Here is a 12,154-nt window from a genome sequence, read left to right on the forward strand (position 1 = left end):
AATGTGCTGTGGAGTTGGTTCCAACTCATAGCGACCCTGCACAGGGTTTCCGAGGCTGTAAATCTTTACAGGAGCGGAAAGCCTCATCTTTTTCCCGTGGAACAGCTGGTAGTTTCAAACTGCTGACCTTGCAGTTCGCAGCCCAATTCGTAACCTCTACTCTACCAGGGCTCCATATATATATAAAACAAAACACCTGCCAATTCAACAAGTCTTCCATGCACAATTCAGTGACCTTGATTACATTCACTGTGTTGTACAATCATTGCCACTACCCTTCCCCCAATTACTCCATCACCAGTAACGAAACTCAACGTCCCCTACTATGTTCTATTGTTGTTGTTGTTATGTGCCGTGGAGTCGGTTCCGACTCATAGCGACCCTGTACAGGGTTTCCAAGGCTATAAATCTTTATGGGAGCAGAAAGCCTCATCTTTCTCCCCGGAACAGCTGGTAGTTTCGAACTACTGACCTTGAGGTTCGCATCCCAATTCGTAACCACTACACTACCAGAGCTCCTACTATGTTCTGTAGGGTCACTATAAGTCGGAGTCAGTTCAATGACAATGAGTTTGGGTTTGGTTGGGCTTTTTGAATTTGAACTAGGAAATACGTGGGGAGTCGCTTTTGGAATGAGAAAATATAGCAGAGAGCTCATGAAAGTGACATTGTGAAGTAAGAGAGGGGAGAGAGGGAAAGCTCCGGTGTCTGGAACAGTGACCTTCAATGGGAGGGAGAGTCTGCTCCCCAGGGGATATTGACCATGTGAAGACATTTTTGATGGTCACATAGTTTGGGGAGTTGCTATAGGGATCTAGTGGATAGAGACCAGGGATGCTGCTAAATATTCCATAATATGTAGGAAAGCCAGCAATTTCCCTGCCCTTCTCCTGCTCCTGATGAAGAATTCACCAGTGCTTAACCACTGACACTGAGTGAATTTGGACTCATAGAGACCACGTAGAGGTGTTCCTTAGGGTTTCCAAGATTGTAAATCTTTATGGGAGCAGACACCCTCATTTTTCCTCTACTAATCGGCAGGTGGTTTTAAACTGCTAACTTTGTGGTTAGCAGCCCAATCCTTAACCTACTACACCACCAGGGATCCTTGGACCCAAAATATCACTTGTGCTGAGGTTGAGACATGCTGAGCCTGAAATCAGTATGCACAGTGTGCCTTCTTTGTCTTACAGTGTCTCACTAGGTAGTTTAATTAATTTTCTTCAGAAATGTCAAAACTGCAAAAATAACAGCTCATTAAGCTAGAAAATTCAAAAGGTAAACAGATAATTTAGAAAGATAATATGGGGAAGTACTTTAAAAATGGTTCTTAATTCTAGATGTACTCAGATACTGACAGGCATATTTACAGAGTACATTTCTTAGTAGAATGACCTGTCTCTTGAGATGGGAGATTAAGATTGAATTGAAGGGAAACTCCTACACAATAGAAAGGTATGTTTTTAAAGTAAGAGCTTTATAAGGAGTTTCCTAAGATGCTTTGGCAGACAGAATAAGCCAAATGCTCCACATTAAGTGCTGTATTTTCCTTTTGTCTTCTATCTGTAGAACAGCGGAAACACGTAGTTTTTGGAAGTGAAACAGAGGAGGGTGAAAGTACTGAACTTGATGCTACTATGTCAAGCGAAGATACTAATGACAAAGAAGATGAATTCAAAAAGGTATTTATTTTGAAACAAACTCATGCAATTTCACAGAATGAGGACTCATAGGATTATAGATCAACTGAATGGTGTTTCTTCAAGGTGGGCCTGCACCTAATCTGCATGTAAATCCAGAGAATTTCCTTTTCAGTTTTAGACTGTAGGATATCACAAGATGCAGCAATCCAGTGTTTCCCAGTATTACCACTTTTTGCTGTGATTCCGTCAAGTGTGGTTTATATAGTTACTTCCTGCTCTTGTGATTGGCCATGTTTTCAATGTCACTTCTGGAACCACCAGACCTTTCTTCTGAGGTACCTCTGGGTAGGTTAGAACCGCCGACCTTTTGTTTAGTAGCCCAGCACTTAATTGTTTACACCCCTCAAGGAGGAGCCACTCCATTTGATTCAGAGCAGAGAACTTCATTCAGCATTAGCTGTATCATAGATCCAGATTCGGACTCACTTGGGGCCCAGGGATCTTGCATTTTTAACCAGCGCCACAGATGGCCTATGGACTTCTCCAGGGGACACCCTGGGTTGGGCAGATATTCAGATTGTGTTAAGATTGATGGTTGGAAAGGAGACTCGGGTTTCTTTCGCCTTTTGTGGCCTCATTCTTCTGGTCATGCATCAACTTTGAACATCACTGCTGTTTTCCAGTGCCGTCAAGTTGGTTCTGACTCATAGTGACCCTGTGTAGTGTTTCCAAGGAGTGGCTGGTGGGTTTGAACCACTTATCTCATGGTTAGAAGTCCAGTGTTTATCCTACAGCACCACATGGGACTCCTCTGAACACCACTGGTTCCTGCTTAATTCCTCATATCCATCTTGTTTTTATTCTTTTTCTATTTTATCCACCTTTGCACTCTTTAACACACCCGCTAATACAGTTTTGGAAAGAAACAGTACACATTTCTTCCCCTTTTGCCTTCCTGAACAAAGATGATATCACAACTGATGGTGAAACTCTTCCTTATGGAGCCCGGATTTTAACCTTAGAATCCCTCTCGGTCGTGTACACTGGACACCCATAACCCGTCAGCTGGAGTTAGCAGCAGAAAGAAGCCTGTTACCATCTCAGCACCCCATTTTACCCACGTTCTCTTCCAACTGCTTTCCCTGTGATGCTGGGTGCTGTGTTGAGAGTGAGATTGAGTACTATTGGAGCCTCTCAAATTGGGGTTCACTTAGAACTGCATTAGTGCTAGCTACCTGCAAAACCGCCTCTGCCTCTCCAATTGCTGCCAGGATGGTCTATCCAACATCAAAATCTGATTATTTCTTTCCTACAATTCAGCCTGATCACCCCTGACTGTCCTGCCTCACCACGCTGGAAAGATTGATATTTCTCCCGGCTTGAGCCTGACAACCCTCTCTTCTGACCAACCCACCTTTACTTGCTCACCCAATTTCAGAGGGACAGGGCCAAGAGCGGCAAGGAGCAGTAGCCTGGCTCTGGATGTGGGACTTGCTATGCAGACTTGTTGTACCTCCCCTTTCCTACCATCCCCAAGCCAACTTGTTGATGACTCAATGCATGCCAGAGTAGAAGCGTGCTCATGGTTGTGGCCTTTACCAACCCTATGTACACACAACAGGACAAAACACTGCCTATCGAATGAACTAGAATGATTTTGAACAAGCATTTTTAATTTTTTGGCGTTTGGGTACATCCTTATGTTTTGCTAGTATGTTTATACAAACACACTTTTTATATATTGTTGATTTGTTTTAAAAAATAAGATTAGGTAATTTCGGATTGAATTCATTTCTACAATAAAATTGAAGTTGTCTAACTAATTTTCAGCTTTCATGTGCCACTTTTAATATTGTGCTACATTTTAAGGATATTAGCTTTTTATACTAATTTTAATGTAATTTCATGTTACAGGAATGTAAAGAAGTGTTTGCTTTTTTCACTCATCAGCTACTAGACAGTCTTCAAAAAGCTACACGGCTATCTTTGGACACAATGAAAAGAAGAATATTTGTTGCAAGGCAAGTTGAAAACACTATAGTGTTCTTTAAAAAGATTATATGGAAACATACATGCAATTCTGCATTAACAGTGATCGAATGACCAACTGTGTTCCTAGCTCAGGTTAAGATAAAGAGTTCTTACCAGTCTCCTTAAAGGTTCTTTCCTTGCTTACCCAAAGGTAATTTCTTTCCTGAACCGTGTGTCTGTCATTGTCTTATTTTTCCATATAGACGACTGTGTGTTTATAACCCTAATCAATATATCACTTAGTTTTATCTATACTTGAATTTGCCTAGCATTCTATTTTTAAATTCATCCATGTTGATTGTAGTGTTATTTTCACTTCTATATAGTTGGAGTGGACTCCTGGTGAGGCGCTGTAAGATCAGCACTGGACTGCAAACCACAAGGATGACAGTTCAAACCCAGTAGCTGCTCCTCAGAAACCCCATACAGGATTGCTATGAGTTGGAACCAACTCAACAGCGCTTAACAACAACAACGTAGTTGGAATAGAAAACCCTGGTGGTACTGTAGCTAGATGCACAGTTGTTAACCAAAAGGTTGGTGATTAGAAACCACCAGCTGCTCCATGGGAGACAGATGTGGGAATCTGCTTCCGAAAAATATTGTTATTTGAAGTCATCAAGTTGGTTCCAACTCATAGCAACCCGATGTACACACAGCAGAATGAAACTCTTTCTGGTCCTGTGCCATTCTTACAAGTCACCCTATATTTGAGCCTATCATTGTAGCTATTGTGTTAATAATACATCTGATCAAGGATTTTCCTCGTTTTCAATGACCTGACCAAGAATGAAGTCCTTTCCAGGGACTCGTCCCTCCAGATGATGTGTCCAAATTATGTGAGACGAAGTTTCACTGGACTTACTTCTAAGGAGTATTCTGGCTGTCCTTTATCTAAGACAGATTTGTTTGTTCAGGCAGTACATGATATGTTCAATGTTTTTCATCAGCACCATAATTCAAAGGCATTAATTCTTCTTTGGTTTTCCTTATTCATTGCCCAATTTTTGCATGTAGACGAGGTGATTGGAAATATCATGGCTTCAGTCAGGCACAACTGAGTCCTCAAAGTGACGTCTTTGCTTTTGAACACTCTACAGAGGATTTTTGCAGCAAATTTGCCTAATGAACTACATCATTTGATTTAGTCAAGAGACTGCTGCTTCCATGGGTATTGATTATAAATCCAAGTAAAATGAAATCCTTGACAATTTCAATACTTTCTCTATTTACCATAATGTTGGTACTGGTCCAGTTGTGTGAATTTTTCTTTTCTTTTCTTTGTGAAGAAGCATAAATGAGTATAATACTTGAAAGCCCTTGCTTGTCTAGACATGTCTTTCTTTTACCCTTACACATGTAAGCTAGTTTGGTCTGCTTGGATCACAGTCTTTTTCTCTCATACTCTACAAATACTTCTCTATTGAGTTCTTGTGCTTTGATTTTCAGATGAGAGTTCTATCACTAATTCAATTTTCTATTCAAAGAAACAACTTTTTGCTTTGATACTTGCTGCTTTCCCCTCTATTATGGAACTTCTGGTGTGATGTTGTAGGATCAGCACTGGAATGTGAACCACAAGGTCGGCAGTTCAAGCCCACCAGCTGCTCCTCGGAAACCCTATACAGGGTCACAGTGAGTCAGAACTGACTCGATGGCACTTAAACAGCGACATGGAATTTCACAAATTATATGCTTAGATGTAGGTCATTTTTTTCATCAGTCCTATCTAGCACATGGAATCCTGGTGTGGTGCTATAGGATAAACACGGGACTGCAAACTGAAAGGCAAGCTGCTCTTTGGAAACTCTATACAGGGTCGCTGTGAATCAGAACCTACTCGATGGCACTTACCAACATAGATCTTTTCAAACTGAAGAAATAAGGCCGTTTGTAAGGTCAAGGAAGTGTTATTCTTTAATTGTCATGTCTGCATAGGGTTTCCACTCTGCGTGTATGAACTGTATGATCCTGTATAGTTTCTTAATCTCTCCATATCTCAGTTTCCTCATTTTCAAAATAGAAATAATAATCACAAGACCTGCCTCACAGAGTTAATGTGAGGGCTGAATGTGTTAGTTTATGGAAAGTATTTTGAGCAGTTACTGATAGTACCATCAAGTTGGTTCCGACTTACAGCGACGCTGTATAGAGTTTTCAAGGAGCAGCTGATGGGTTTGAACTGCCGATCTTGTGGCTCAAACTGACCTTGTGGTCCAGTGCTGCATCAGGACTAAGCACTTAGTAAATGCTACCCTTTGCGTTTCTTATCTTTTCTTTAAGTAATTGCTTTCCTTATGTATCTTGTATCTGATGCTTTAGAGCATTTCTGAAGTTCATCCTCTACTTTAATAAATAAGCTACTGAATGATTTGGTATGCTATTCACTGCCTCTACAGATTAAGTGGCATGTTTTTATGTCATAAAACTCTTGCATATTCTCAGATTAAAATAAATAAAAACCAAACCAATGGCTATGTAATTAACTTTGATTCCTGACAACCACATCTGTATCAGAGTAGAACTTTGTTCCATGGGGTTTTCAATGACTGAATTTTGGTGCCTTTATTCTGAGGCACCCCTAGGTGAACTTGAACCTCCAATCTTCGGTTAGCAACCAAGTGCGTCAAACATTGTAAAACCGGCGGCATGACATCCGCAGTCCTCTTCAGGCATGGGGAGGATAACCATCATCATCAGTCCAAGGCTGATTCCCATGAGATGAAGGTCAAGTATACCTCTACTCACCAACTTCTGACCAATTCTGCAATCAGCTCTCCCTCACAAGACCTTTTTTACTTCTCTGTTGGGTTCATTAATTTGTTGACCACACAGAATCGCCAGGCCATACTCACAAATCTGGGATTTATTAGGGAAGTAATAGGTTACAATTCAGGACCAGGGTTAATTTGGTGGTAACAGGCACAATTCAAGGCACAGTTCTGTGATCAAGACAGTTTCTTCTCTGTTGTTGCCCCTGGGCCCTGCACTTTTGGACTGGAATCTGTACTCTTGGTCTCTGACCTTGCTCAGGTCTGGCCTCTGTTACAAAGCTCTGTGGCTCCACTGATAAGTGCCCAGAGGCACTCCACTCCTCCCTTAAGCCTCCTATCCAAAGACGCTCAGCTCTCTTGCTCTGTGGGCCTGCATGCCCATTGTAGCTGCCCAGCTCTGTGGTTTGGAAAGCCCACTGCATAGTTTTGTACCAGTCTTCTGGTTTTGCTGCTGTTGTTTCTCTGCCACCAGACCCAGCCTTGTTTGCCACCACTCTTTGGTCTTACCAGCTCCAGTGTTACAGCTCTCTCTACCTCCTGGGCCTAGGGGGATCTCAGCTCAGGGACTCTGGGTCCAAACAACATGCTCTGCTTTGGCTCTTCTTTTTGATGATAGTGAGGTCCTCTTCCTGCTTTCTGGGATAAGTTCTTTTTAAACCTAGTGGGATGGCAAAAATGACTAGTCCCCAACAAGGGTTCCATATACTTTCTTTGTATGGTCCCACCCCTACAAGTGTTCCTTGTACCGTATTTGCATTATTAGTAAGCTAGCTTCATCTGCTACAAGAATCTTGTTTGCACAGTCCTACCCAGTCATTCTGTGGGAGTTACCAAACCATGGTTAGAAAGGCCACGTAATATAATTTACTGCATTGCAATATTTGCTATATCCTCATTCTCGGATTGTTCTGCTTTTGATTATAGTTTATATTTGTTTTACGTTTGCACCTTGAATTCATAGTGAAATATGAATTAGAGGTTTATTTGTTTGTTTGCTTGTTTTCAGTTAAAAGGGGCCTTATGATAATATCTTCAGCTGGGGATTGTTGACCCTGAGTGCTAAAGTTGGTTCTTCATTTCTGAACTACAGAGTCTTTATGTTTCTTGTGATCTCCGCTGCCCCCTTGTCTACTTGTACTTAAAAATAAAGGTGTAGTTTTTCAGTAATTATAACACTTCTTGCATTCCCAGATAATAAGTGAATGGAAAATGTAAATTTATTATAATTTTGTCTGGGATAGGGATGGAGATCAAGGCAGAGGGAGATAGTTCAGTTAGTTTACAGGGCTGGTGTGCATCCTTCGTTCCTCACTGTTGTGTGTGCTTCTGCCTGTGTACCAGTAATACTGTTAAAAAACAAAAAAAAAGAAGCCATTTTTGGATGTTTTAGACCCAAACACTCCCATTTAATATACTGTTGTTGTTGTTGTTAAGTGCTGTCGAGTCGGTTCCGACCCATAGCGACCCTGTACAGGGTTTCCGAGGGTGTAAATCTTTACGGGAGTAGAAAGCCTCATCTTTCTCCCGCGGAACAGCTGGTAGTTTCGAACCGCTGACCTTAAGGTTCGCAGCCCGATTCGTAACCACTACGCTACCAGAGCTCTAGAGGGCTTCAAAAAGTTTGTAGGAAAATTCCATTATATTTAATTTAATTTAATTTTTTCCATGAACTTTTTGAAGCCCCATCGTATATATTTATCAGATATATATATCTAAGGAGCTCTGGTAGTGTAGTGTTTATGAGTAGGGCTGCTAATCTCAAGGTCAGTGGTTCAAAACTACCAGCGGTTCCATGGGAGAAAAATGAAGCTTTCTGCTCCCGTAAAGATTCACAACCTCATAAACCCTATACAGGGTCACTATGAGTTTGAATTGACTCCCCGGCACATAACCATCACCACTACCATCATATAATGTCTACATATCTCAATGTATTTATATACAATTAATATAAAACAATATTGTGACCAGTACTGTATGTGATAAGGACTGGGAATAAAGAGTATCTTTGGTCACATCATTGTGACCTGTAATATTTTATTTCTAAATTTATTGTGTTTTTAAATTTTTCTGAGCCTTATGGTTCTATTATAAATAGTATTCTTTACATGTTACTCGATATTTTATAAGGTGGTCTTGTTTTTTAGGGTTGATACTTGTAGCATAGAAGGTTATTTAAGACACTTGGGTTAAGGTTTATCAGCTAAATGTTCATCTTATTGTAGCTCTTATGGACGAAAGAAGTCAGAAGATATTATTTCCTTTATAAAAGCTGAAGTACACCTTGCAATTCCCAATGTGGTAAGTTTTATTAAATATTCAAGTTAATACAGTGATCTCTTGTTAATGTGTTCAAGAAGTATAAGTAATGCAGTGGTTCACATGTTAACGAATGGACTGCAGACCACAGGTCGAGGAGTTTTTTTCCTTGTTGGTAGCCCTGTGAGTTCCTTGGCATTCCTTGGCATCTCTCTTTCATTGTGTGTGTTCAGGGTCTATTCTATTATTTTTATAATGCAGAAGTGACTATGTTTAGGGCCCACCTACGCTGGTATGACCTTATTAACAGCAAAAGGAAACCCTTATTTCCAAACAGGGTAAGATTTGTTGTTGTTGTTAAGTGCCTGGAGTCAGTTCCAATTCATGGCGACCCTGTACAGGGTTTCCGAGGCTGTAAATCTTTACGGGAGCAGAATGCCTCATCTTTCTCCTGCGGAATAGCTGGTAGTTTCGAACTGCTGACCTTACGGTTCACAGCCCGACTCGTAACTACTACACTACTAGAGCTCCTTAGGGTAAGATTATAGGTATCAAAAAGAAGTGAAAAAACCAAACAAAATACAAACCTGTTGTCACAGAGTCAATTCTGACTCATAGAAAACATAGGATAGAGGAGAGCTGCTACATAGATGTTTTCAAGGCTGTAATCTTTTTTATTTTTGTAATTATCTTAAACATTTTAATGTTGTTTGGATGAAAGTTTACAGAACACATTAGTTTTCCATTCAACAATTTATACACAGTTTGTTTTATAACATTAGTTGCAATTCCCTTAAAAATAACACTTTTTCTACATCTTCTCAGTGTTCCCTGTTTCCATTCATCCTTTCCTGCCTCTTCTGGCTTCTGAACTTTATTTTTGGTCATGTGCAGCCTTTTTGGTCTCACATGTTTGATTATTCTCAGAAGTATGTTCTTCACAGGTGTAATTATTTGTTTTATATGCTTGTCTATTGTCTAGTTGCAAAGTGAACCCCAAAGGTGGGTTCAGTTCCAGATTTGAAAGGTATCTAAGGGGCTTCGTTTCAGGGGCTTCCACCAATCTGTCAGACTAGTAAGTCTAGCCTTTTTCATAATTTTGAATTTTGTTCTATATTTTACTCCCATCCCTAGGACCTTTTACTGTGATTCTGGTATGAGCAGTAGGGCTGTAATCTTTTTGAAAGCAGGCCACCACATCATTCTCCTGTGGAGTGGCTGATGGGCTTGAACCACCGACCTATTGGTTAGCAGTCGAGTGATTGATTAATCAATCACTAGGGTTTCTTATTACAAGTACAAGGGTTAGGATTTCAACAAATATTTTTTTAGTTGGGGGAACAATGAAATTGATAAGGCTATCTGCTCCCATAAAGATTTTGTTGTTGTTGTTGTTATGTGTTGTGGAGTTGGTACTGACTCATAGCGATCCTGTACAGGGTTTCCGAGGCTGTAAATCTTTATGGGAGCACAGAGCCTCATCTTTCTCCCATGGAACAGCTGGTAGTTTCGAACTGCTGACCCTGAGGTTCGCAGCTCGATTCGTAACCACTACGCTACCAGAGCTCCATCCCGTAAAGATTTACAGCCTCAGCAACTCTGTACAGGGTCGCTATGAGTGGGAACCAACTCCACGGCACATCACAACAACAACATTCCTCTCCTCAAAGTAGCCTCTCACTGGGCCCAATGAGCCTTTCCCCACTCAGTGCGGGTGGGGTGGCAGGAATCAGAGAGGTGCATTAGGTGTGCTGACGGTCTTGTGAAACGATTATCTTCTTTCCACAGATAATGGTTCCTAGTTTGGACGACATTCAGCAGGCCATTAACCGTATGATCCAGTTAACCCTGGAGGTCAGCAGGGGTGTGGCTCACTGGGGGCAACAGCATGTCCGCCCCAAGAAGTCTGCAATTGTCAGTCCCACCCGTACCATGACGGACGTGACCCATCCAAGCCTGGGAAAGCTGTCCAAGAAGGAGGAGAGTAAGGATTAAAACAAATCTCAGATAAATAGAATCTCAGAATCTTAACAATTAGTGAATGATCTTTGTGATTCCTCCTGGGCTCAATAGCAAAAACATTTTTAAAAAGTTAATTTTTAAAAAGTGTTTATCATTTAAAATTTGCATTTGAACAAAAAAAGTAGTGTTACTCATCTTCCTTCATAAATACAAACAAACAGAGGCATATTTTTAGCTCTTAGTCCTGGGTGCACAAGGATTTCCTTGGTAGTGCAGAGGGATAAACTTTAGACAGCTAACTGAAAGGTTGTCAATTTGAACCCACCAGTTGCTCTTCGGGAGAAAAATGAGGCAGTCTGTTTTCAAAAGTATTTAGTTTTGGAAGCTCTGTGGAGCAGTTCTGCTATCTTGGAGGGTTGCTATGCATTGAAATTGACTAGATAAATCAAAATTGGTTTTGATTTTATCATCATCTTAAATTCAAAGTTAAAAATGAAACAAGTCTTAGTGCTAATTCCACTCTTTAGCATGTATGTGTATTTGCTCAGATACATTTAGCTTGGCTCATTCTATGAGGTCAGTATGACCTTGACATCGAAACCAGACAAAGCATCACAAGAAAAATGCAGATTCATATACTATGTGAATAAGGATGCAAATATTTTCAATACAATACTAGCAAAATGAATCCACAACATGAAAAAGGGATCACACACCTTGGCTAAGTTGTATTTATCCAAAGAATGCAAGGTTGGTTTAATATCCAGGAATCCATTAATGCAGTATATATACCATATTGATAGAATAAAAGAAAAAAACAACAGTAGATGGTAGTTTCAGTAGATAACATATAAAAGCATTTGACACAAATCCCCCAAAATTAGGAATGGAAGGAAATTTCCTTAATCTGATAAAAAGCATTTCTCTCTCCAAGTAAAAGAAAAGACCCAATAAAGCACCACAGAGGGCATCATATTTCATGGTGAAAGACTGAATGCTTTGCTTCTAAGAAGATTGGGAAATGACAAGAGTGTCCATCATCACTACTTGTACCAAACATTCTATTGGAGGCTCTAGTCAGAGAAATTATGCTAGAAAAAGAAATAAAAATAATCTAGATTGTTGTTGTTATTGTTAGGTGCCATTAAGTTGGTACCATATCGACTCATAGCGACCCTGTAGACAACAGAATGAAACACAGCTCCATCCTGGGCCAACCTCACAATCATTGCTACATTTGAGCCCATTGATGCTGCCACTGTGCCAATCCAGCTCGTTGGGGGCTGTCTTCCTCTTTTTCTCGGATCCTCCACCTTACCAAACATGACATCCTTCTCCAATGACTGGCCCTTCCTGACAATATGTGTAAAGTATGAGCGACGGAGTCTGGGCATCCTGGTTTCCAAGGAGCATTCTGGCTGTACTTCTTCCAACACAGGTCCACTTATTCTTTCGGCAGTCCACGGTACTTTCAATTTTCTCCTC

The 12,154-nt window shown here is 40.6% G+C and overlaps 1 protein-coding gene across 2 annotated transcripts in view; it reads left to right on the forward strand.

The window, feature by feature from the left end:
• The window catches only part of DNAH8 (dynein, axonemal, heavy chain 8), a 391,134-nt gene that overhangs the window by 96,224 nt on the left and 282,756 nt on the right, over positions 1-12,154 (forward strand). For both annotated transcript variants that reach the window (XM_006860428.1, XM_006860427.1), the window contains 4 exons: positions 1,570-1,682; positions 3,558-3,664; positions 8,674-8,749; positions 10,496-10,691. In XM_006860428.1, coding sequence (XP_006860490.1) covers positions 1,570-1,682; positions 3,558-3,664; positions 8,674-8,749; positions 10,496-10,691 — 492 coding nt within the window. The remainder of the gene's footprint in view (positions 1-1,569; positions 1,683-3,557; positions 3,665-8,673; positions 8,750-10,495; positions 10,692-12,154) is intronic.

This window comes from Chrysochloris asiatica, unplaced genomic scaffold (assembly GCF_000296735.1).
Source record: "Chrysochloris asiatica unplaced genomic scaffold, ChrAsi1.0 scaffold00038, whole genome shotgun sequence".
In the NCBI taxonomy this organism is placed as follows: domain Eukaryota; kingdom Metazoa; phylum Chordata; class Mammalia; order Afrosoricida; family Chrysochloridae; genus Chrysochloris; species Chrysochloris asiatica.